Source organism: Mirounga leonina, unplaced genomic scaffold, assembly GCF_011800145.1.
Source record: "Mirounga leonina isolate KUSES-001 unplaced genomic scaffold, KU_Mleo_1.0 Mir_166, whole genome shotgun sequence".
In the NCBI taxonomy this organism is placed as follows: Eukaryota; Metazoa; Chordata; class Mammalia; order Carnivora; family Phocidae; genus Mirounga; species Mirounga leonina.
The window spans coordinates 23,491,750-23,516,754 of NW_023270418.1; the positions used below are offsets into that span (position 1 = coordinate 23,491,750).

Here is a 25,005-nt window from a genome sequence, read left to right on the forward strand (position 1 = left end):
CTGTCCGTTGGGAGAGGAGAGATGGGGGCTGCTTGCCTGCCTTCCCCCCTGCCCCCCCCCCCCACTGAAGCCTGTGTGGGTCAAGTCTGTCCCCATTCTCCCCAGCCACCCAGGCCTCCCTCACATGCTGCAGAAGCCTGCTGGGAGAGCTCTTCAGAACCAGGGGGGCCTCTCTGCTCAGCGTGGGACCACAGGAAGCCAGACCTCGGTTCCTGAGTGTGAGACACTGACCTCCCAGCTGCCCCAGGACAGTGTGGGGGGCGGGTGGCCTGAGAGCCCACAACGGCCTGGCCTCCAGCTAGCCCACCCGTCCACCCAACCAGCGCCTGGCCGAGTAGCTGCAGCAAGGGGCGAGCTCTGCCCCTGGAATGGGACCTGGGAGGACGGGCTGGGCCTACATGCGGGGTGCAGCGGGGAGCAAGCACCAACTACAGCAGAACGGGGAGACCCTTCCCAAGCCTCCTCTCCCAAGCATCGGCTCCTTTGCTCTTCCCAAGGGGATCCCGGGCTTCTGCTCCCCTCCAGATGTCCATTCTTCCAGCCACGCTGGTTGGTCACAGTGGGGCAGTGCCCCAGAATCCAGCGCCTCCCAGCTCCCGGAGGCGGGCCGGGCAGTCCTGGTTCAGGCGCTTCTGGGGCTGAGCCTCCGCAGCCCGAGCGGAGACCTGGTCTCTCGGAATCCCGCCACAGCTTCTTCCTGAGCCTCACAGGGGTCCTGGGCACCTCAGTCCTCGTCGGGGAACAGGAACTCGGGGGGACGCTTCCAGAGCGCTCCCCGGCAGCCACGTGCGGGACCACCCACGTGACCGCCCACGTGGCTCAGCGCGCGCACGTGGCCGCCAGCACCTCCTGGGCGCCCCTGCCCGCCTACCTGGCGGTGCCGAGGTTCCGATACTGGCACAGCAGCAGGTGCCTGAAGGTCTTTTTAAAGGTGGCGTTGCAGAGCGCGTAGCAGGCGGGGTTGATGGTGCTGTTGACGTAGCAGAGCCAGTAGCCGATGGACCACACCGTGTCGGGGATGCAGCTCCGGCAGAAGGTGTTCACCAGGACCATGACGTTGTAGGGCGTCCAGGTGAGGATGAAGGCCAGCAGAATGGCGAAGATGGTCCGCGTCACCTTGCGCTCCCGGGCCGCCATCTGCCGCTTCTTGCGCACCTGGTTGCGGGCGATGCTGGCAAACTTGCGGGCCACGTTGGCTGCCGGGCGCATGCCGGCGGGCGTGGCCGGGACGATCTCGATGGCTGTCACACACTCATTGCCAGTCTGCTTCGTCACGATCTGGATCTTGGACCATTTGGAGGCGGGGTTGAGGGCCCGCGGCTGGAGGGGAGGGGCGGGCAAGGCGGGCGTGGTGGCCTCCGTGGTGGACAGCTCCGTGGGCGGCCGCTCCTTGGTGTGGTGTGTGGCGCTGCCGGAGCTGGACTCGTTGGAAGTGTCCTTGTCGGCCACGGGGCGCGGCGGGGGCGGCAGGACCGGGGGAGGGGCCTCCTCCAGCTTCCCGTTGCGCAGCTCCTCGGGAGCCGGGTCCCCGGGCGGGGCTTTCTTGATGCTCTGCTTCATCAGGGGGCTCTTGAGGAAGGCCAGAGTCTTGGCCTTCTTCTCCTTGGGGCCCTCGGGCCGGTGCTTGTGAACTCGGCTGCGACTGGCCAGGGAGATGTGGATGTAGAGCACCGTCATGATGACCACGGGCAGGTAGAAGGCGGCGATGGCGGTGCCGAAGGTCACCGCCGGGTTGGACAGGAACTGGATGAAGCACTGGTTGTCCGGCACCGTCCGCTTGCCCACCACGAACTGCCAGAACAAGATGGCAGGTGCCCAGAGCACGAAGGACAGGACCCAGGCGGCGGCGATCATGAGGCCCGCCATCTTGGTGGTGCGCCGGGCTGGGTAGGTGAGGGGCTTGGTGACGCAGAAGTACCTGTCGAAGCTGATAATGAGAAGGTTCATGACGGAAGCATTGCTCACCACATAGTCCAGGGCCAGCCACAGGTCACAGACCACGGCGCCCAGAGGCCAGTAGCCCTTGATGATGTACACGGTGTAGAGGTTCATGGAGAAAGCGCCTATGATGAGATCGGCGCACGCCAGGCTGAAGAGGAAGTAGTTGTTGACTGTTTGCAGCTGCCTGTTGACCTTGATAGACAGCATCACCAGGATGTTGCCCACGACAGTCACCAGGCTCAACGAGCCCGTCACCGTGGCGATGAATATCATCTCCACTGTCTCGTAGCGGTTATGGGTTGATGTGACCAGGCGCACCGACTGGTTGCCCGCGCTGCCGTTGACGGGTGTGAAGTTCGCCATTTTGGTTAGCAGTGGTGGGCGGCCAGTGTCTGGAGGAGGAAGGAGAGAGGAAAGGGTGAACTGGCGAAGTGGTTTAGAGAGGTAACTCGAGGTGACAGAGGAACATCACCCTGCAGAGCCTTGGAGAACTCTGTCGCATCGTGTGCTCGTTTCTTCACCCATCCGTTGCGTATTGAGGGCCTACGTGTGCAAGCACCGTTCCGGGTGCAGGAGTTACAGAAGGGATGGAGACACACACGGGGCCCCACCCTCACAGAGCTGACAATCTGATCAGGGCAGACAGACAAACATGCGAGCCGCAAAAAGAGTGCTAGAAGGAGAACAAGGCAGGGCAACAGTACAGTGGGTGAGTCAGAGGACAGACAGGGACGCTTCCTTGCTGGGTGATCAGTGAAGGCCTCTCCAAGGAGGGGATCTGGACAATGGCAAGGAGGCAGCCATGTGAAGAGCTGCAGAGGTGGCTTAGTCGGGGGCAATGGCCAGAGCAAAGGCCCTGGGGCACGTGTGGGGCGCCAAGAGAAGGCCAGGGCGTGCGGGGCCCAGAGAAGCAATGGGGAGGGGCTTCAGTGGTCCCAGAGTCAGCATGTAGCTCTGGCCAGAAGTGTTCATTCATTCACCTCGTCAGTCATTTTGTGACCAAACATCACAGGGGGACCTGTCCTCCACCCTCCCAGATGGCACTGGGGACACAGGCAAGAATATATGTTAGCAGCTAACACGTACTGTCTACTAAGCGTCCGGCACTTTCTGTACTTTTTATCAATATTAGCTAATGTCTTCCTCACGTCAGGTCTGTGAAGTAGAAACCTTTATTTTTCACCACTTCCAGGTGAGGAAACTGAGGCACAGAGATGTTAAATAACCCGCCCAAGTTTCCACGAGTCCTTGACGTCCTGCTGCCACCCCAGAGCTGAGGGTGCTGGCAGCCGAGGCCCAAAGCGCCACCGAGCCAGTGCTACCACCTTGGGGCAGGCTCCTGGGATGACCGGGGTGGCCTGGAGTGGGGAACCCCCGAGGACGAGGAGCGTGCCATGCAGAGGGGTCTGGGAGGTGCATACCACTGCGGCAGCCCCTCCCCGAGCTCCCCCTCCCAGCCCCAGGGCGGAGGGGTGGGGACACAGTGCAGGGGCAGTAGGGACCATCCACAGCCAGGGGCTGAGTGAGGACCAGGAGGAGTGAGAAGCTGAGAGGGCCTGTCAGCCGAGGAAAGACACACATGGCTTCCAAGGGGCCGGGGCCAGCCCTGGGCCCGACTGGGAACCCAAAGGGGACCCAGAGTGTCCCAGAGGGAAGAGGGCAGGGGAATGTCGCAGGGGGGCCCGCGGCCAGCCCGAGGGCACCGTCCCCCCGGCCCACCCACACGGCCCCTCCCCTGAGCCTGCACCCCCCTCCCACCCAGGTTCCTCTTCATCTCTCCCCCGCCTTCCTCTCCCATACACGTGAGCGAGGCCCACGCCCAGTGCGCTGTGCCAGGGCAGCCGTTCAGCCCAGCCTCCTTCACACCCGCCAACACGCGCACCATTACACACACGCACACGGGCCCCATCCCAGCCCCGCCAGCCCCGCGCTGTCGTATACACAGCGTCTGTGTGTGAGAGAGAGAAAGAGAGAGGGAGAGCCAGCCGGTGTGGAGGAAGGAGCCCTCAGCCAGCAGCCCAGGCCCCAAGGCCAGCAGGGTCCTGGCTCTAGACCAGCCACCTCACCTTCCCGCCCCTCTCTTTCTCATTTGCAAAAGAGAGAGGACTGGGTCCGCGGGACCCCTCCCGAGCAGCTATGGGGACCAGCAACTAAACTTTCCATCTGCAGCATGAAAATGCACCAGAGGCTGGAGGCAAGTGCCAGGGTGACCATCCTCTGCCCCACGCCCGGCCTCAGACCCTCTCACTCGCCTCTGCAGACGCAGCCCCAGCCCCCTGGCCTGGCAGTTCATGTTCGCCTGTCCAAATCCTTGGTTCTCAGGAGGGGAGGCTCAACAAGGGCTTTGCCATCTCCAAGGTCACACATGAGTCAAGGGCAAAGACTAAATACCACCCTCTCTGGGGTCTCTGGCAGCCCCCTTTCAGCTTTGAGAGGTGTCACCCTCTGAGCTGGGAGAGCAGAAGCACCCAGCATGAAGAGGCTACCCTCCCCAGGCAGGTGCAAGCAGGGGCAGGGTGGGCAGGACGGATCTGTCCGCCAGCACCCAGGAAAGCCCTGTGAGCCTCCGGGGCCAGGACACAGGCCAGCGAGATGGGAATGGGACTGGAGGTGCCAAATATGAAAAACATAATAGCCCTTGTTTATTGTTAACTAGGAGTCAGGAATTCCTCTGAGCTTTTTAATATAGATTATCTGGTTTAATCCTTACAGAAGCCTGAGAAGGCAGGTACTATTCGTATTCCCATCTCACTGATAGAAGTATCTTCTTACAGATGAGGATAATATTAATTAACTTGCCCAAAGTCATCCGGTCTGTAATGCGGGGGGGGGGGGGGGGCGCAGGATTCGAACCCAGGAGCCACCTTCTCAACCTCAACCTGTCTCAGGTTGATTTCCTGCCTCTGCTGTCCACTGCTCAAAACCAAAGAACTAAGGGTCCCCACCCACTCCCTGCCAGCTCCCCCACTTAGCTTTCCCAGGAGAGAAGAGGCCTCTTATCTCCATGGGGGACATCTTGTCTCCAAGGAGGTGACAGGTGGTTTAGTTCCGCTCTGGGTCGGCTAGGGGAAGCTGCCAGCAGCAGAAGGGGTGAGGCATGGTGTCTCGCCGCCTCCTCCCCACCCTCTTTCTGGACCCCTCGGGTTTCCCTGCAGACATTCTGACAGCAACCCTCTCTGGGGCTTTCTCTGCGATCCAGGCCCGCCGAAGATCTGGGGGAGCAAGCAGTCGCTGCCCAGGGCTGTGCGCACCGCTAGATGGCAATGTCGAGCCCTGGGTGCCAGCTCCGGACTTTGGGCGGGCGGCTCTTCGCCACCGCCCCCAACGCCATCGCGACCGAGAACACAGAGGAGGCTCCAGGGCAGGGCCTCCCAGGGGAAGGACGTGGTTTCCCTCCCACCCCCACCCCCTTGCCAGGCCCTGCCCAGGAGCTGCCCTCGGCTCCGCGCGGGTTCCATGGTGGGAAAGTTAAGGGCGCCCGGCTTCCACCCGGCCCCGCGGAGGAACGTGTGGGCGGGAAGGCGAGTGCGAGTTCTGTTTGTGTGTGATTACTGGGGAGCGCGAGTACAAGCGAGTAGCTGTCTGCATGTGCGTGTGTGCGCGCTCGGCCACGCCTGGATACCGGGGGCCCGTGTGCGCGTGAGCGGGCCCGTGCCATGTGGACACGTGCTTGTGCGTGCGTGTGCGGCCCGGGGTGCTGTGGCCTGGGGGATGCACACGATTCGGGTATGCGAATGCATATGCACAACTGTGAGTATGCACAAACTGTGAGTTTGTGCACAGGAGCAAATGCAGGGCCCGCAGGAGGTGACCGCTCCGGGCCCTGCCGGGAGACTCAGCTCAGACTTTGGCTGTCTGAGCGCAGAGAAGCGAGTCTAGAGACAGTGTCTGGATCGTGCCCCGCTCGTGGGTGGGGAAGGGTCGCGGCCAGGCTACAATCTGGGCTGCCACGGGCCCCCTGACCTTGGGGCATCGTCTCAGGCAGCGCCCAGTGGTGTCTGGGTCCCCAACGCTGCAGTGTGGAGTCCCAGCCTGGAACTGACTTCTGTCGAGGGGCCGCGGCCGGAGTCGCCCCACTGGCCTTACAGGACACGGGGTTCAGCTCAGCGTGCCCACGGAGCATTATGGCCAAAGGGTGCCTGGTCTGCCCGCGGGAGTGTACCGGCAACACTCCAAAACGGGGAGGCCCAGCCGCGGCTTAGGTCAGTTGAGTGTAAGATTCTTCCCCACCCACACTTCTAACCCTGCACCCCGCAGGAGAGGCACCGTCTGGCCCGAGCGGCTAGAGTGGGCACCGGTTTCTCGAGCCCTGAGCCAGGGCGGACCTCGAGGGCCGGGTTGGGAGTTATTATTGGGCTCATCTGGAGGCTCCTCCAGGTCTCCTTCCCGGTTGATGGGGCCCTGGCTCTCCGGTGCCCCGCCCTCCCCCCAACCCCCTAGCACGCAGTTCCTGCGGCCTCTGGGCGTGGGCACCGTGCTTTCCCGGGTTCTGGAGCCCCCCCCCCCTTTTCCGGACGAGAAGGGAGCGCGTGCTCTGGACGCCGTGGGGAGGGGGTTGGGGTGTGGGTCCTTGGTTCTTAGGCATTCACTCTAGGGCTCCGGGAAGGCTGTGGCCCCTGCATCCGTCCCTGGGGCGGGAGAAGAGACTCAAGAGTTCACAGGAGGGAGAAGGGGCTCAGGGGATTTGGCAAAGACATTGCGCCTGACACTTCCGCCACTGGGCCCAGGGCTTGGCTCCGCTCTCCCGGGCTCCGAGCCTGGGCAACAGCAGGGGGTAGTCCTGGAGTGGGGGAAGGGCGCCAGGAGCGGGTAGGGGTATTTCCGTCGGGGTTCAAGGTCGCGGATGGAGGACTTCATGGATCGGAATGGGCTGGTAGCGCGGGGGGTGGGGGGCGGGGAGACAGGCGGGAAAAAGGCTCCTTAGGGCTCCAGAGCCTGGTGCCCTCCAGAGCTGCAGGTGGGAGGGCTGGAGTGCGGGGTCCCGCCCCCGACGGCTGCCCCTGGCGCCCTGAGGGCTGTGGGCGGGCAACCCTCCCCCGACCTCCTGAATGTCCATTCCTTCCCAGAGGCGCACCTGGAGAAGCTTCCGAGACTCCGTGTCTTTCTTCCAGCGGGGCCCCTCACCCCCGGGCTCTGTGCAGCCCCCAGCACCGCGCTCGTCCCCAAAGGAGCCTGGGGCCCCGTCCCAATGGGACCCGCCTCCGGGGAACCTCAGAGGGTCCGGGAGCCCCACGTCCTTCTACCCCAACCGAGTCCCCCCCGCCCCCGCGCCGCCGCGGAGTCACTTACCAGACACCTCCGCCCCGGTCCCCTCGCACCTGACAGACGGCGGGACCAGCGGGCGGCCCGCGGGCCAGCGGGCGGGGCGCGTGGCCGGGCCGCGGGCCGGGGGCGGGGACGGGGTGCCGAGGGGCGGCCCCTGCTCCGCCCGCAGCTCCTGGCGCTGTGGCTTCGACTCGCGCTCACGCTCGCACTTTTCCCCGAGCCGCGTGATGTCACGGGGAAGCAGCCAATCCTGGTGGGGCCGCGCCGCCCGCCCCGGGCCGGCCACCCAACTGCGACGCGCGGGGGGCACCACCCGGGGCATCGGGAACCCCAGCTACGCGCGCCCCTCACTGGAGCCGGCCGACAGCTCCGCGCTCGGCCACTGTAGGGGCACCGCCCACGGTTGACAGTACGGCTTAGCGGGGGGCGCTGCCCTCTCGGGAGGCTGGGGTGGGGGGTGGGGTGGGGTGTCCGCGTTGTCATGGGGACGCGGCGCCCCCTCGCGGGCTGGGGAGGGAGCTGGCAGCCCCGTCTGGCTGCGCTCTCCGCCTCCGCTCTGACCAAGCACCCGGGACCTGGAGGTGGTCTCGCGCCCCTCCTGGACCACCCTCCCTACAGGGCCCCGCTCACAGTGGGACCTCGGAGGCGCGAGTGTTTGACCCCAGCAAGAGGTTACGGGTGGGTGGGGTCGGCTCAGCCGTCACGGTTCCGTCGGGGCAGAGAGCCGAGGACCGGCAGTTTCCAGCCTCAGGGCCGCATGTCGGCCGCCGGGCTATCAGAGAAGACGGGCGCCGTCGGGGCCTAGAAAGGAGCTGGAGAGAGAAGACAGGCAACAGTCCGCCAGGGAGAGAGGAGCCCGCCCATCGCACACAACCCCTGCCCGGCCCCCCACCCCCGCCGCCCGGCTCCCGGCTCCCGCGCTGCAGGCCGGGGAAGGGGTGCGCATCCTCTCTCCAAGCCCCGGGATGGGACGCGCCGCCTAGCTAGCCGCGGCCGGAGGGCGAGTTCACCGATGCCTGTGAGGGAAAGCTGAGTGCCCAAGGTCACCCGGGGCGGAGCCCGGAACGAGACCCCAGAGGGCGAGCGGTCTCTTGAGGTCTCCGGGAACCGCACGGGTCGGGGCCTGGGGACTTGGGGCCTTGCCTGTGAGGAGCGGGAGGGCCCGAGAGTCGGCGGCTGGGGCGTCCGCGGGACCGAGTCGGGTGGCTTCAGCACCTTGGAGAGCTCCGCCTCGACACTGACCTTGTAGGCTCCGCTCCGCGCTCCAAGGCAGCCGCGTTTCTGCCTCCATCTGACACGACCCTTCCTGGGGCCAGCCAGGGTCGGACTCATCCCTCCCCCCACCACGCCCAGGGCCTGAGCCTTGTCACCCCAAACTCTTTGAGCGCAAACACCCGATTAACCTTAAGACCGCCGGTTCCTTCTCTTGGAAAAACAACTCAGGTCCCGCCCCTCCACCCTCCCGCAGGACCGGGCGGGGGGCTGTGAGGGGGTTGGTGGAGGCGGGTAAGGCAGTGGAGGGGAGGCGGCAGGAGCTGCCAGAGAAGGGGCGGGAATTGGGGTAAGAGCCAGCGCTGCGGGTCTTTTGGTGTGGAGTTCCCCACGCTGACTGAGGAAGAGGTCCTCGGGTGCTCCCCAGGGCAGCTGGAATTGGCTGTTTAGGCTTAGAGTGAAAAGCCATCGTCCTTTATGTGAATGATCCGGTCTCCCATGAGCCTCATAACCAAGGAGGAGAGAAGATATTGTTCTTGCCCCCACTTCACAGATGAAGAAAGGGGCTCAGTTGGTTCATATGACAATCAGATAACAGTCCTGCCCTTGTTCCACTTTGCCATAAATCCAGGAGAGGGTGGTGCTCCTAGGAAGGTGGAATTGTGGGGTGTGTGTGTGTGTAATGGGGAGAGGGGGGCGGCCAGATACTTACAAAGTCACACAGGAAACAAGCCAGGCCAAGGACTGGAGGCCACAGAAATCAGAAATGTCTCCAACCACTGCCTTGAGTTCTTCCAGAAACTGTCAGGCAAGGTTGCTCCAGTTTTCCTGAAACCCTTACCATGTGGTAGGGTTGGCCACTCCAATCCCAGACCCAATAGTGGAACTGTGGAGAGCTGAGTTGGGAACGGGGGTACCTGGTTTTGTGTTTGCTCTCTGCCTTTGACTCAACTGGGTTCATAGACAACTTGGGTCTATAGAACTCCTCTGAACCGAATTCCTCATCTCCAAACGGGATTGCCAAGCTCTGCCCTGCTGACCCCACAACCTTGTTATGACAGGCAAGGGGCCCTGAGGCTTTACTACTAGTAGGGGAGCTTCCATCCACCAGGCAAGGGCTTTCTAAAGAAGGGAAGGGGTTGATGTGGAAACACAAGTTTGACAGGTAGCTGCTGGGTTCACCCTTGGCTAGACAGGGCACAGGCAAGGCAGGCAGGACCAAATTTGGATCCTCTCATCCACAAGGCATCTTCATACCCCGTTTTCCAAAATAACAGAGCAAGTCGGGTTCTCATCTGGGTTCAAACTCTGGCTCAGTTAGTTGTGTGGTCTGGGGCGGGGGGTGGGGGGATAGTACCAGTACCTATCTGGGAGGGCTTCTGTGATGAGGATCGAGATAGTACACATTGAGTCCTTGGCACGTGGTTTATACTCAACAAATTCATAGTCCATACTGTCAGACCAAGGAATTCCTCTCCTGGGGGGTTGTGGGATGGGAGTGCGTGGGTGGAGGGCAGGGATTGCAGTGGGGCAATCCTTCGGTCCTTCAATGAGTAGTTCAAATCCTACCTCTTCTAAGAAGCCTGGCCCTAACCACTCCAGTGCTGACCTAGAATGACTCGAAATTATAGAGTTCCAAGTAACTGTAAGAGGTTACATAATACAAGCCCTGTATCCTACTACAAGGGAAGAAAGTGGAGCAGAGAAAAGGCAGGTGGCTTGCCCAAGGTCACACAGCTGGTTGATGTGTCTTTTAGTCCAGAACCCACTCTTCTGTGGGTTCTGGACTAAAATGTTCTAGAAAATTCTAGCGTTCGTAACTGTAATAGCTCTACACACTGTTTTGTATTACTTGCTTGCCCATTTAATCTTTTGGTTTTGTCTCTGTTGGTACAGTAATTCTACAAGTCCCAGAGGATGTGGGACAGAGTCGGGCACACAAGAGATAGTCAAGAAATAGATGATGCTGGGGCACCTGTGTGGCTCAGTAGGTTGAGCATCTGCCTTTGGTTCAGGTCATGATCCCAGGGTCCTGGAATCAGCAGGGAGCCTGCTTCTCCCTCTCCCTCTGCCCCCCTCCCCAACTCATGCTTGCTCTCTAATAAATAAAATCTTTTAAAAAAGAAGAAAGAAATAGTTGTTGCTGGCAAAAATCCCTGGGGTGGCTTTGTTTTCCTTGTACCCTTCTGTAAGAGTTGGGGCAAGTATCGTCCCACGTTCTAACTGGCTTGAAACTCAAAGTGGCCAAGGCCCACAATTACGGCAGGCCCTTCAGCCACTCTGCTAAGGACAAAAAGTAAAGGGGAACCTGAGCAGCCACAAATGGCATCTTAGAGGGATGCCTGTAGACAAGACCAAGTTCCCTGCCTGGCCAGCCCAGACACCCATGATAGGTGGTTTCCGGGGACCAGAGAGGATCCAGCAGCTTTTTGGCCAGTCCCAGTCACATCTTCATTCCAGACCCACAGTCCTGGGTAGGAAGCAATCAGGACGGGTGACTTTCCATCATCTTACCTACCCACCTGTCACTGTTAAGGCTGCCCCAATCCTTAGCAGGCCCGGGGGAAGCAGGAGGTGGTGAGGCACAGAGACCCAGCACATGTGGCAGCCCGTACCTGACTGGCTTCTTCTTCTGAGGTGACAGGGCTCCCCACATAGGACAGCAGCACCAGACACAGTGCCTGACAGAACCCAGGCCCGCTTAGTTCAATGACGCCCCTCCCCCACCCGCACCCCCAACACCACCCCCTCCTCCATCCTCCATGGAAACAAACAGAGAGGAGCCTGGTGAGGGGCATGTCATCATTTTAATGATGTAGATCTTTGGTGTTTCCCTCATTAGCAGTCAGACTATCCCCTCTCCTCCCACCACAATGTTTCTATGATGAGTTACAAACAGAAAAGAAATCACATTTTCATACTAAAAACAAAATAATCAGAGCCTTGATTTCTCCACTAGAAACTACACGTACAGTTCAAGATTCCACATGCAACACCTTAAGTCACAGACCGAGACCTCACACTCTGACCTGGAGTCTCATCCCCTCCCCCAGCCTGGGGCTGGCTTTGGCCTGGGCTCATGTAATACTGCCACCCACAGGTGCTGCTCTGAGGGCTGGGGAGGGGGCAGGGGGAGAGGAGCTTGGTGGACAAGCCCCGGGGGCTGGCCAGCCTACACCCCCCACTCCTGAGTGAGGACCTGCCCACCGTCCCTTGACCCCATCCTATATCAGGCAAGCAGGCTGCTCCCTTGGCTCCATGGTTGTCCCCCATCAGTAAGTGCAGGAAGTCCCTGTCTTCAGGAATCTGGGAGCCTGGCCTGACCCGTGGCTGTGGTCTCTGTGGGGTAAGATGATAAAGAGAGGCTGAAGCTCTGGAAGGCTCAGAGACACAGGTGGTTCCTGGGGCCCAGGCTGCTCCTCCTGCTCTTGGGCTCCTAGTGGCCCCACCCGTGCCACAGGGGGCCAGGGCAAAGCTGCCCCAGCGGCCACTGTCCCGGATGGTTTGGCCCCAATCTGGAAGACAGTTCACCCTTCTGGGGCTCTCTGCCCAAGGGTGAGTCTCTTCAGCTATGTTTCTAGGAGAAAGGGGGGTTCATGGCAGGGATACCCACTTCCTCCTCCATTCACACGGAGCACAGCAGTATGGCTCCCCTGGGCTCCAGATCCTGGAAGGTTCTAGTCCCGAGGCAAGCCCTGCCCATTCGACTGCCTCATGCCCACTGCCTCTGACTTCACTCGACAATCCTCCCCACCCTGCTCCTGTTCCCTGATGCAGCCCGCAGCTCTTCCGCGCGTACAGTTCCCAGTCAGCTGTGAGGTCCGGTTTCTGCTCAGCGGTTCGAGGGGGAGCACCAGTGCACACATGGGTCTCTACCTGTTCCGTGGCTCCCTGCTGGGGCCTGCAGCTTCCCCCCGGCCGCTGCCACCGCCATCAGCAAGGTGACTGTTACTGGTCAGATCGCAGTGCAGGGTTGGTCCTTCGGTGCCGGGAAGGGGGAGAGGGGAGGGGACCGGGGAGGAAGGCGGCAGGGGTGGCTGGGGCGGCTCCCGCCCGGGGGCACCAGGCTGGTCCCAGGAGGCTGTCCGGGGGCTCAGGCCCCGCTCTGCCAGCTGCCCAGGCTCCGGGAGCAGTCCCCGAGAGGCGGAGGGCCGGGGCGAGGCAGCGCGGGCGGCCGTGGGCTCAGCGCCGGTCTGGGAGCCACGGTGGATGCGGTGGCTGACGATGATGCTGTTGCCGAAGCCACCCATGGAGGCCATGGTGGTGCTCTGCTCCCGCTGCACCACGGCCGTCATGCCCCCTTCCGCCATCAGCCGCTGGATCCTGCTGAGGGCATCTTCCCCGCTTGCACCGGACTCTGAGCCCTCACCTGGAAGGTAGGGAGCACAGGACAGAGGGGGTTCGTGGCTGACCAGGGCCACTGAGGCAGGCAGGCCACCGTGAGGAGGAGCTGGGGGATTCTCTGCCAAAAGCAGAAACGAGAAGAGTCCAACTCCCTCTTTTGGAGGATCAGAGACTTGAAAGCTAGACAAGATTCCCCAAATGGTCGTAATTCCCACTTCTGTTCTACTGGTGGGGAAACTGAGGCTGAGGATGGCATGAGGTGGCCAAGGCCACTCAGCCAGTTAAGAGGCAGAGCTGGACCAGAAGGAGGGCATTTGGCACAAGTGGCAGGCTAGTCACTACATGAACGAAGGTGGCCGGGGTGGACACAGATGGCTTACTTTGTCTGCTGTCTCCCTGTCCGGGAAACTGGGAGACCTGGCCCAGAGAGAGGGCGTGCTGCCTGGTGTGTGGAAAGAGGGGGCAACCCACAGCGTGTGGCCCAAAGGCAAATAGTCTGCTCTGCCTCATTTCAAAGCTGTGCTGTCTTCCCTCAGTGTTGTTCTGTTTACTTCCTAAAAGCCCACGAGAAAGACTGGGTTTTTAACTGTTCCCTAGAAGGCATTCTGTCTCCTCTCTTCCCTCTTTCCGAAACCACCAGCTTTCCCAAGCTGTTTCCCATTTACTGTTCTCCTTGGGTTGCGCTGAATGCCTGATACCCTCATCCTTCCCTGGAGACAGCCAACTGCCCAGGCCTGAGGCTTCAGCCCACATCTCCAGGGAGGGAGAGAAGATTCTGTTCCTTCCCCAAAGGCCTGGGCATTCCCACTCCCCTTGTGGGGGAGCAAAGGAGGCTCTGGCTCAAACCCATTCTGTGCTCACTAGCTGTGTGACCTTGGATGAGTCCCTTAACATCCACCTTGCACAGTGTGCTGGGCCAAGGAAATGGGGTAATGGGCATGGTGGGCACTTGGCGACGGCTGTGGTGATTAACCTGGGGCCTGGGAGTGGGGCTCCATCCTGAGGGACCCTCCCTCCACCTGTGCTCAGCCCCCTGGCTGACCCAAGCCTGTGGGCAACTACGATCAAGACCCCTGGGGCTGTCAGGGCTAGCACTACCTATCAATTTATTTCCTTCGGCTACTTGCTGGCCAGTTTGGGATTCTGCAGATTTGGGGGCGCTGATGGTGAGGGTTTTTCTTTTTTTGGGTACTTATTGTCAACAGCTATTTTTGTAAGACTTTTTTTTGCTCCCTCCCTGTCCAGTCCCTTTTCTCTGCTTGCCTTGTTAGAGCTGGATTTCCAGCCAGCCAGTTCCACAGCTTCGCGGTGGCTAAGGCCCCATTAGATCTTTCCCTCCTTGTTAGTGCTTGGCAGCCTCACGCCATGGGTCTTCGTCAGGCGCTTCTCTTCAGCACTCAGCAGTGGGGACTCGGCCTCAGCTTTCACTTACGTGCCTGCGGTTTGTGTTTCTCCCCTTTTCTCCCCATCAACGCTCCCCATCCTCCCCCAACCCCCTAAGGCGGCTGCCCTTCCCTGCTTCCCCCTCCGACAGCTCAGCGCCAACTCCCAGGGCAGAAGAAAAGTCTCTGAAGGGCTCTTAGCACTCCTCCCAGGGAGCAAAGCCTTCCAACAGTGGGGCAGAGGGTAAGAGGAAAGGTCAACCAGGGCCTCGGTGCCAGCACAGCTGCTATCCTGTGAGCCCAAAGGGCTGCCTGGCGAGGCCCCCTGGGGACCTCTCTGTGCTCGCTGCCACCCCCACTGCTTTCCAAGAACTTTGTGCACTGAGGGCCTTCCCAGCTGGGTCTGGGATGTGCGGGGTGCTGGCCCGAGGCCTGCTGGCGTTGTCGCTCACTGTGCTGGGCTCTGTGCCTAGCGAACTATCAGCTCTTTTCATGAAGCTCCCTTCCAGGGCCAGGACAGGGCTGCCTTGGGGCCCCAAGGGCGGTGCCACAGCCAGGTCCTCGGAGAGGCCCTCCTGCCCTTTCCCACTGCACCCGTGGCTCTGCCCTTGGCCATGTCTCACCACGACTGTGGCTGTATTTCGTGACTGGGCTTCTTGCTTATCACTTCCCTTTCCACCCAGCCTCCACGCTGCTGCTATTACCATTCTAATAAAGCTCAGATTCACTGAGTTCTAGTTAAGTCCCTAATCTGTTTAAAACCCAGAAATTCCAAGGGCCCTCAAAGTTGTCAAGATGCCTTAGCACGACATTTAAGGGCCCTCTGGTCAGGTCGTAGCCACTTCCCTGACCATCCTCCCTTCCTGCACCAATGATCTTACCAAAGCCAACGGGGCACTGCGGTGAGCCTGCCTGCCCCTGCTCACACACACTGGGGACACCCTGGGGATGTCAAGGTCAATGTGAATACCACCCCTCCCACCTGGCCTTCGGGGGACCCCAGCTGGGAGTGGCTGCTCTCTCCCTGAGCCCTCGCAGTGCCCCACGCCTCCGTGTGTGTCATCTGTGGCTTGGTATCTCCCTCCTGGGCTGCAGGTCCCTGCAGGCCTCCGAGTAAGTTTTATCCATCTTTGGGTCCGGTGGCTAATGCGTGGTCTTGCCCTTGGTGTCCATCTGGCACGTGAACGTGTGGCTGAATGAAAGGGCTCCCAGGCTGACTACAGGTGCTCCAGACTTAAGGTAGTCTGTGAAACCTGGTCACACGTCACCCTCTGCTGCGCGGGAAGTGCGGAAGCGCTTGTTCCCTTTCTGGGCTTGCTTTCGAAGGAGAAGACAATGCTCTCATCTCTGAAGCTGCTTCCCTCTGCGACACCTTTGGATTCCTGGTGCCTAACACAGTATCAGTCATAAAGTAAGAGCTCCAAAGAGACCAGACGGAAGAAGTTAAGCTGTGCCCGTGGCCGGCTTCCTCACGGCTAGTGCACACAGCTGTGAGCTGAGCTTCTCTCCCAGGGACTCCAAGCCAAGGCTAAGAGCCACTGGAAGCAGCTAGCACATTCTGCAAGAAGAAAACACACTGGAGCCTGAGGGAAAAGGCAGCTGTGGCCGGGGATCCAAGCTATTAGCTCTAGGAGCAGTAGTGGCCACAGAGGTTAATTCTGCTGTCTCCTTCCCTAGCCAAAGCATTTCTTTTTGCCTTTGAAAAATGGGAAATTGAGTTAGTGTTGACAGGATATCTTTTCCTTGGCAAGTTCTAAGGTACTTTCTGAGTGCGGAGGCCAGGATGGGATCAGCAAGTTCCCATAATGCCCTGTAACTGCATTTAATTCTGGGGCTTTCACTGCCCAGAAGAGGGAAGCCAGGCTGAGTGGAAGGGAAAGGAGGAGCTGCCCTTCCTGCCCTCGGGGGACCCGTTAGCCTTCCAGCCCCTCGCTTTCCACCTTTGCTGTTCCCTGGCCCCGGGCCCAGGCTACTGTAGCGGGGCTCTCATCTGCACCAGACAAGAAAAGGCCCAGGCAACCTTTCTCCAGCGGTCAGAGACAGGCAAGAGTGAGCACAGCCAAGCTCAGGGGCAGGCCGCCTTTGCCTTCACACAATCCATCCATTCCACAAACTTCCTGAGTGCCTACTGTATGCCGGGAGGCACTGGATCAGTGTGGAGAGCAAAGAGCGAGCCCAGGGAACGCTCCCCTCCATTTCCGAGTGACAGGGTAGGGAAGCTTTGAAGGTGGACAAGCTAAAAAGCTGATAACTTGCAAAATTCCCCTGTGGAAGGCTCTTCCTGGAAGTCCTATAAAGAGCTGAAGAGACTTTAATCCAATCTTTAGAGAGTCAGAAAATGAAGAGTGGCCTGGAAACCCTTCTGTGCTGACAAGAAAAGGGCTAAGGGAGGAGGGGCAGCCCCAGAACGTGAGTCAGTCAGGCAGGGCCGTTTCCCCCACTAACCCCCCTGGGCCTCTGGTGTGTAGGGGTGCACAGGCGTTCCCGCCCTGGCCCCACCTTCTAGCAAGGGCCAGGAAAAGGGTCACCTAACTTCACTAAGGGCTTCCTCTACATGTTCCTGCAGCTGCGGCCATCAGTTGGCCAACACGGAGAGAGAGGAACAGGGGTGAGAGTGGAGGCAGCGGTGTGCGGAGCTGCGACACCTGCCTGCTGGATGGGAAAGGTGGGCCAGAGAGCCAGACTCTTGCTTCCTGGTTCCCTGCCTTGCTACCAGAGTGGCAGGAGAGGCTGGTGGTCCGGGGGGGAAGCACCTCAGAACAAGGCTCCTGGCGCCAGGAGAGATGGAGCTGGCCAGTGACATACCTCCCCACCACCCACACCTTTCCCCTTACTTCTGTCTGCGTGAGGGGCTTTCTGAAAGGGACTGGGGTGCTGAGAAGGGCTGGGGTGCAGAGCTCCAGGCAAAGGTCATGGGGCCCCAGACCGACGCAGCGTGCTACCTGAGCCCACCCTGCCCGCACTCCAGCGCCGGAGGGCTGTACCTGCCGCAGAGCGCCTCTGGCCTCTGAAGAGCTCCCCCTCCGCCACCTGCTCTCCTCTGGGGCGAGGAGACACGATGGGAATGAGGTGCTGGCCTCTGAAACTGGCCACAACCAACGAAGAGTCATGGGCCTCAGATGAGGATGTGGCCTGGGCCCAAAAAACGGACTCAATTTTTAAAAATCTCCGTTCACGGTGGTGAAGGGACAGCGCCCTGCGTGGGGCTACAGGATGGAAAGCTGCTCCCTGGGAGACACAGGCAGATCTGTTACTCTGCTTCCCGCACACCACGGCTCTTCCTTCTGTGGCCGTTTTTTGAGCAAATGGCTCAACACAGACCCAAAGCATGTGTGTGTGCCTGGAGGCTGCCTTGTCTGAAGCTCCGACCGGCAAGGAGGCTGTGGCGCGGGTAAGGAGAGCGACTGGGTGAGAACAGCTTTCTTAGCACAGCTGCCGACAGACTCCAGAGTGGCTCAAGCTCTACCGCTGGGAAGTGCTAACTGGTTCTCAGAAGTGTGAGGCCAGCACAGAGCCAGGGCTGAGGCTGGCCGAGCCACGCCTGAGGAAGGTGAAGGAAGGGGCTGCTGGTGTGCCGGCCGCAGCCAGAACAGCAAGGAGCCATGGGTATAACCGCGGCTCGACAAGCTACCCTGTGGGTCAGCCCCGAAGCCCAGGCCCCGCGTGCCCAGGCCCCACGTGCTCGTCCCAGAACAAGAGCCTGTGGCACTGAGTCTCTCCTGCAGGCTCTTCCGTATCTAGGCCACTTCCTGTGTGCTCTCTCTGGAAGAACAGCCTGGATCCTCCAAGTTTTACAGAAGAGGGCGGTCAGGGTACTTGGTGGGAGCTGAGCAGAGCTGTACGAGCAGCTCAGCCTGCTGGGAACAATGAGCCAGATCAGGGAAACGCTGTTCCTGCCTGAGGACACTCCTCGCGCCACCGGGGGAGCGTTCCCAAGCAGGTAAGAGGGTACTCCTTTGGAGAGGGGAGGGCCCTTTCTCAGCACCACCTGTCTCTGCGGAGGGGCCAGGAGGGGTGAGAGGACCCCCCCCGTCGTAATTCCCCTCTAGAATTATGTGACTCTTACCTTCCCCAGGACCCGAAGCCGCTGTCCCCGGCTCCTGTAGCTCCCTCTCTGTCTGCGTTTCGGCATTCTGCAGCTGAAGGGCCAGAGTCTGGGTGCCCTGAGATGTCACGGAGGTGGCGGGGTTCCGGGGCTGCAGCCCAATGGCGTTCATCAGACCCATGTCTCTGTCTGTCCTCCATGCAGCTCTGCTAGTTCTAGGGGGGGGAGAGGCAGACAGAAGTCAGGCAGGGCTTGGGACAGCACGCCTCCCAGAGTCCCACCTGTTCCCCACCGACCCTCAGGGCACAGCCCCCTGGAGCAGAGGCCACAGGCTCCAAAGACAAGCCCTGTGCTCCTGCGCTCCCTCCCGACGGCAGGTCATGCCTCTGGATCAGGCCAAGCTCTGGGACAATGAGAGGAGGCTGCAGAACCACCCAAGTTTGCAAACCAGCTAGTTCTGTCACTCCCTTAAACAGCGAGTGTCTTTCTGGGAGGGAGAGGTGGCTGATCTTAAGACTCTTATTTACATTCAGGAAGCCACCAGCTGACATTTGTGGGACAAAGGGTGAGCAGCAGCAGAAGGACCTTTCCTCTCTTAGCTTTTCCTTCCCTCTAACTATATGCTGACAGGATTCTAGTTTAAATTCTTGGAATCTTCCCTGGCTCTCCACTTTGGAGGAAAAGCCCTTCTGGACTCCTTCAGGGCCTTCCCACAGCAGGTCCTTGAAGGCAGGCAGCACAAGCTGACCTGGGAGCAAGGCCCAGGCCCAAAGCTGGCAGCCCTCTTCCCTTGGGCATTTCCCCAGGTGCCAGCCCCTTGGGAGAGCTGGGGCTGGCAGCAGAGGGAGCCCAGGACTTCCGTGACAGGCACCAGCCACTCCTTTCTAGCTGCTTCTGGGGACTGTTCCTCTAGCTGTGCCCTATAATTCCTCTAGGAAGCAGCGATTGCCTAAGGTGTATTACTGACCCAGCACTTTTTGTCAGAATGTTCCAGTCTTCATTAATAAATTAAGTGATAAGTGGGTCGGTACCAGGTTTCTACTCTCTGGCCCCTGAGGAGGGTTTGTCCCTGGGCTACAGCTCTGAGCAGCTTGGTCCCCGAGGCCCTGGTCACCTGCAGCATTGTCCGCAGATTCTCCTTGGGCCACAAGCACAGTTCTTGGGGACAGCATCCCTCCCTAGTGCTGTCTTCTCTCCTTACCCCAGTGTGCCCAGACACCATGGCCAGGATGGGAAAGGGCCACAGGATGTCCTAGTTTGTTCTCAATCAAGACTCTAAGAGCAGAGGTTTTGTTCTCTTCCTCAGCCATAGAATGCTTTTCTCAAATGAAACTGCAAAAGCTCAATGCATGAAGCAGATCAAAGAGGAGCTGCTGTGGCTGAGGAGAGGCACCCAGAGAGCCCAGAGCAGTCCGGGGGCACTGCTCGAGAGCCCATCTGAAACAGGAGGAAGGGACAAGCCTCCCTCCTGCAGCTGTGCCCTCCTCCTTCCCAAACTCACCCAGGCCTTTCACTGCTCCTGCTGCTGGAGTGGACCGTGAAGACAGTCTCGTTCAGCTGGTCCCAGTAGTACTCAACACCAGAGTTTAAGGCCCTGAAAATCAGTTGGGAAGGGTGGAGGAGAAAAGGTGGAGAGCATTAGAGAAAGAAGGGCCAGAACTCCTTCCACCTCCTGGGCTTTGTGGACTGTGGCCCGACAGCCCTCTTTAGTCTCTCCTGGGGCGGAGCTGAGACCAGGACGCTCAGTACTGGAGCAATGCGGACGACTCTCCAACAGCCCAAATGCCTGTAGTGGTGGGTTTTTAGTCTCTTCCTTCCTCTGAACAATGCCTAACAAGCTCCTCCTTGGGCCTGAGAGATAGCTAAAGAATAGCCACCCTATCCGTAGGCAGTGGGTTAAGTGTTCTTCAGACATAAAGAAAGGAGCTAAGATGGCAAATGAGAGGCTGGGGAGGCCCTGGAGAGACAGGGTGCCATAGACAGCCCCACCTAAAGTCTGGACTTCGTGCTCCAAAACGGAGAAAGCATAGGCTCTTGCCACTGGGTCTTCCCTACTGCCATGGGGCAGGCAGGAAGGAAAATGAGGCACCTTACCATTCTCAGTTCTCCCACTGCCAACCCTGCCCTGCTTCCTCCTTTCCCTGTAATGGACCATTAAGCCGTTTCTTCTAATCGCCCATGGGCACTGCTACCAGAAGGGAAGCAGTGGCTTCTCATGTTTCTATAATGACCTACAAAGCCACCCTAGGCAGCAATCTTGTTACACAGACTGCTTTGCTTTTAAGGATTCCTTCCTGGAAGAGGTGTTACCTAGCAGTCACTGTGGTTGAGGGTGGGGTGCTGGTGGTGAAGGTGGGGACAGGAGATGGGGAAGAGGTGTCTGAGCCCATCAGAACTCTGGTGTCCCTGGGGCGTCTGGCTGGCTCAGTTGGTAGAGCATGGGACTCTTGATCTCGGGGTCGTGAGTTTGAGGCCCACGTTGGGCACAGACCTCACTTAAAAACAAAACAAGGGCGCCTGGGTGGCTCGGTTGTTAAGCGTCTGCCTTCAGCTCAGGTCATGATCCCAGGGTCCTGGGATCGAGCACCGCATCGGGCTCCCTGCTCAGCAGGAAGCCTGCTTCTCCCTCTCCCACTCTCTCTGCTTGTGTTCCTGCTCTATCTCTCTGTCAAGTAAATAAATAAAATCTTTCAAAAAAACAAAACAAAACAAAACTCTGGTGTCCCTCTGGAGACTGAAAGAGATACTCAGAACAGCCGGCTTGGCTCCTAAATGGGAGGGGGCACCCACACGTGCTTGAAGAACCGTATCCCCCCCCCCCCAGTCCAGATATTGGAGCCCTATACCCACCCCAGTGTGACTGTAGCTGAAGAGAGGGTCTTTAGGAGGTAATTAAAGTTCAGTAAGGCCATAAGGGTGGGACTTGAATCCAAAAGGACTGTGGCTTTATAAGAAGAGTACAAAAGTGGGGTGCCTGGCTGGCTCAGTCAGTGGAACATGCAACTCTTGATCTTGGGGTTGAGCCCGCGTTGGGTGTTAGAGATTATTTAAAAAAAATTTTTTTTTTAAAGATTTTATTTATTTATTTGACACAGGGAGACACAGCGAGAGAGGGAACACAAGCAGGGGGAGTTGGGAGAGGGAGAAGCAGGCTTCCCACGAAGCAGGGAGCCTGATGCGGGGCTCGATCCCAGGACCCCAGGATCATGACCTGAGCTGAAGGCAGACGCTTAAAGACTTAGCCACCCAGGCGCCCCTATTTAAAAATTTTATTTAAAAATAAAATCTCAGAAAAAAGAAGAAGAAAAAGAAAAAGAAGAATAAGAAAGAGATCTCTCGCTTTCTCCACCATGTGAGGATGCAGGAAGACAGCCCTCACCAGAACCCAACCCTGCTGGCTCCTCATCTCAGACTTCCAGCCTCCAGAACTGTGAGGAAATAAATTTCTGTTAAGATCCCCCAGTCTGTGGTGTTCTGTAACGGCTGCCCAAGCTAAGACAAGCTCCGACAAAAGCCAACTTTTTAATCTAGAGGCCTCAGCCATCTTCCTTTAATGGCAGAACTTCTTCAACAAAAAGCAGAGAAATCAAAGCCAGTGGGTCATGAGGGAAAGGCCAGCTGGGGGCGCGGGGCGGAGTGAAGTCAGGATTAGCCAGGATGGGCACCGGACAGGGCCTGGCTGACAAGGGACCACGTGTCAGGAGGCTGTGCTACTGCAGGTGAAGGGGAACAGGCCTAGGCTGGAACCCCTCATCTGTCTCTCGAGGGTCATGAAGATTCTGGGGACTGGACTTCACCTGAGGGCACGCGAGTGTCTTTGGAGGGAAAGAGCCACAGCCAAGCACAGGTGCTCTTCCTTCCCTGTCTGGTCTAACCGCTCCTGGCTACCCCCGGGGGCCCGCAGGGCTGCGGATTTGGTGTGATCTTCTTCAGACCATCCCTTTAAAAAGGAGCAGCTCCTTCCTCTTCAGAGCATTCAGCTATTTTTGTGGGTGTTGTCTGAGAAGAGCAGGGGCACTGCAGGGCAGGGGAGATAGGAGAGGACCTTCCACAACGGAAGAGGCAAAGGGCCAGAGGTCAACAACAGAGGCCTCCAAAAACAAAGCCATCATTGCAGAGTTTGCTGAGCAAATCCTGGCTCCATGAGGCCCCATGTGAAGCCAGCTGCCAGGGAGCCTCTGATTTACAAACTTGTCAAGATTTATTGACAGGTGGCAGTACCATCTGGGGCCCTGCCAAATCCTTCCTCTAATTCCTGCTAGCCAGGGCCGGTTAGCGACAACAAACTGTCCACACTAGACCTATGCTGAGCCATGAGCTGCACGACCAGGAACCTTCCTTCCAGTCTCAGAAGACAGGCCACCTGAAGGCCCACTCTCTGGGCTGGGACTGTCAGCATGATGCTGACGATCAAAGGGTCCCCTCAAACACTTTCCATCTGGCAGCATGCAGTGTCAGCTCAGAGCTGCGGATTCAGGACATTCAGTGATGAGGTCGACGGCCAAGCAGCACGAGACAACGGAGTCTGGCAGATGTGCTTCTCCTGCCCCCCCCCCCCCCCCATCCTTTCTGCCCCTCACCAACAGGTCTACTGGAGCCCGGACCTGTTCTACTTTCTGTGGTCAGAGCAGCTTGACTACAACAAGCTCGTGTTTAAAGTTTGGTTAAAATTCCAGGTACTAGACCAAGGATCAGACCTGAAGACACCCTGTCTGGCGACTAAAACTCTTAGCCTTCAATACCCGGTATCACTGATTTCTGTCTACAAGCTGAAGAATGCTCCCAACTATCTCTTTTCTCCTTGGGTCTTAGTAAGGATCAATGAGTCACTGTTAGCTCCGGGTTCTTCCTGATAGCCAGGCAAACACACAAAGGGCTGAGGAAGCACGGGAAGGCCGAGCAGGGTCAGCCTTTTCAGAGGGACTTACTTCCACTTCACCCTAGGCTTCCTTCAGCACCATCTGTAAGCTGTGCTTCTGGGCTGGGCTCAGTGACTCCCTCACACCTGGGACCTTCTGGGGCTGCCTGAACATAGCTAGGAGCTGTCCTAGCTTTCTCAGTGGTGACCACGCTCTCATGCAGATTATGGTTCCGATCTTCTCAATTTTTTTTTTAAGATTTTAAGGAATCTCTACACCCAACATGGGGCTCGAATTCACAGCCCTGAGATCAAGAGCTGCATGCTCCACCGACTCAGCCAGGCAGGCACCCCTGAACTTCTCCACTTCTAGGGAATATTCCCTTTGAGAATATTCTTCTTTCATCTATCACTTACATACTATTTGGAAAGAAGGACGGGCATTTATCCCCACTATCCCTGCAACGTGGGAAAGAGTTGGCACCTGGCTCTTGTGGGACAGCCGGAAAGATGAAGTCTCTGTGGCTCCTCTTTTGACTGAGGCGTGTGCCTTTCTCTTCCTTGGTCAGTGATGCTTGATTGCAATCACTGTTTACAGAGGTAGCTTCCTCTTAAGGGACAGAGCTGGGGCCTTGTCAGGGGTGCCACACTCAGCCAGGGGGCCAGATGCCCCACAGTCCTGGCCTAGTTTCTTCTGGCATGAGTCCCTCAATTCTGTCTTCAGAGCTGACTCTGAGAAGCAGTGGTCTTCCCAGCAACACCTCCCCCCCATTTGTAGGGCTGATCTATGAAGCCGGAAGTGAGCAAGCACCCCCTCACATCAATCTGGTACTTCACACCCACTATGGTTATTGGTGGGGGTGTTGGCTGGCCTGGCAGTCAGCCAGAGGCACAGCAGCAGCTTGGGAGGAGTGACGGGGCGGGGGGGTGGGGGTGGGTGGGTGGAGCAAAGCAAAGGAGAAGGGAGGGCCTCACTGCTAGGAAGGGTGGGGTGACCGGGCTACCAGCCACCCTAATGGCTTTGCACAGGGGCTACAGGGCTAGTGTTCGTCTCCTCGCCTGTCATCAGAATGTGGTTCCCTAGAGCGATGGGAGTATTTCCTGAGGCCCTTCTTCTACTATCAGTGGGATTTTAGTACCACCAAAAGATGCCCAAGGGGCTTGTGACCTCTGTCTGTGCTTGGAGAGAGTGCAGAGGCTAAGACAACAGAGGAGAAATCAAGAGGCAGACAGAGAGCAGGAAGCGGGGTGCAGCTGCCGGTGTCGGCGGACGAAGGCAGACAACCACCTGTTCTGGGGGGAGGGCTGTAACCCTGGCCAGCCGGCTGCTGTGCCCTCGGGAACAGCTGTGCCAGAGCTCTGTCACCAGGGGAAGGGCGGTGAGCCTCAGGCCAGCTGCCTATCTACCGGAGAGACAACAACGCTGAGCTCCTACTGTCCTATTCGTTTGTTCTCCTTGTTCTAGGCCAGAGACCAACCACAGACTGTTCAAAAGATGTGAACATTCTCGCTTCTCCTCTCTCATTTCCCTCCGTGTCAATCACCTGACCCTCTTCAATGCCTCAACGTGATCTAGAGCTGCATGTTTTACCTGAGGTCTTAAGAGAGCAATGAAATTGGATGTTCTTGTGGTATATTTTTCTGTGGAAGAGCTTACATGGTTTCCATCAGAATTTTATTTATTTATTTATTTTTTAAAGATTTTATTTATTTGACACAGCGAGAGAGGGAACACAAGCAGGGGGAGTGGGAGAGGGAGAAGCAGGCTTCCCACGAAGCAGGGAGCACGATGCGGGGCTCGATCCCAGGACCCTGGGATCATGACCTGAGCCGAAGGCAGACGCTTAACGACTGAGCCACCCAGGCGCCCCCATCAGAATTTTAAAGTTATTCATGATAGAAAAAAGGTTAAAAAACCAGCTGTAGGAAAGAGCGCGGAACTAGAAAGTCAGGAAGCC

The 25,005-nt window shown here is 58.6% G+C and overlaps 2 protein-coding genes across 12 annotated transcripts in view; both read right to left on the reverse strand.

Moving 5' to 3' along the window:
- Positions 1-748: 748 nt before the first annotated feature.
- On the reverse strand, positions 749-2,304 carry CHRM4 (cholinergic receptor muscarinic 4). Its single transcript, XM_035012311.1, has one exon. It carries the CDS (start codon positions 2,302-2,304, stop codon positions 868-870), a length of 1,437 nt encoding a protein of 478 aa, XP_034868202.1. The 3' UTR covers positions 749-867.
- An 8,899-nt stretch (positions 2,305-11,203) lies between these two features.
- The window catches only part of AMBRA1 (autophagy and beclin 1 regulator 1), a 173,507-nt gene continuing 159,705 nt past the window's right edge, over positions 11,204-25,005 (reverse strand). For 7 of the 11 annotated variants that reach the window (XM_035012689.1, XM_035012690.1, XM_035012691.1 and 4 more), the window contains 3 exons: positions 19,691-19,783; positions 18,211-18,404; positions 12,291-12,787 (listed from right to left, as the gene is read on the reverse strand). In XM_035012689.1, coding sequence (XP_034868580.1) covers positions 12,291-12,787; positions 18,211-18,404; positions 19,691-19,783 — 784 coding nt within the window. Of the gene's footprint in view, positions 12,788-14,234; positions 15,534-18,210; positions 18,405-19,690; positions 19,784-25,005 lie in introns of those variants that run through there. The other 4 variants (XM_035012697.1, XM_035012693.1, XM_035012692.1 and 1 more) reach the window with 3 other exon arrangements.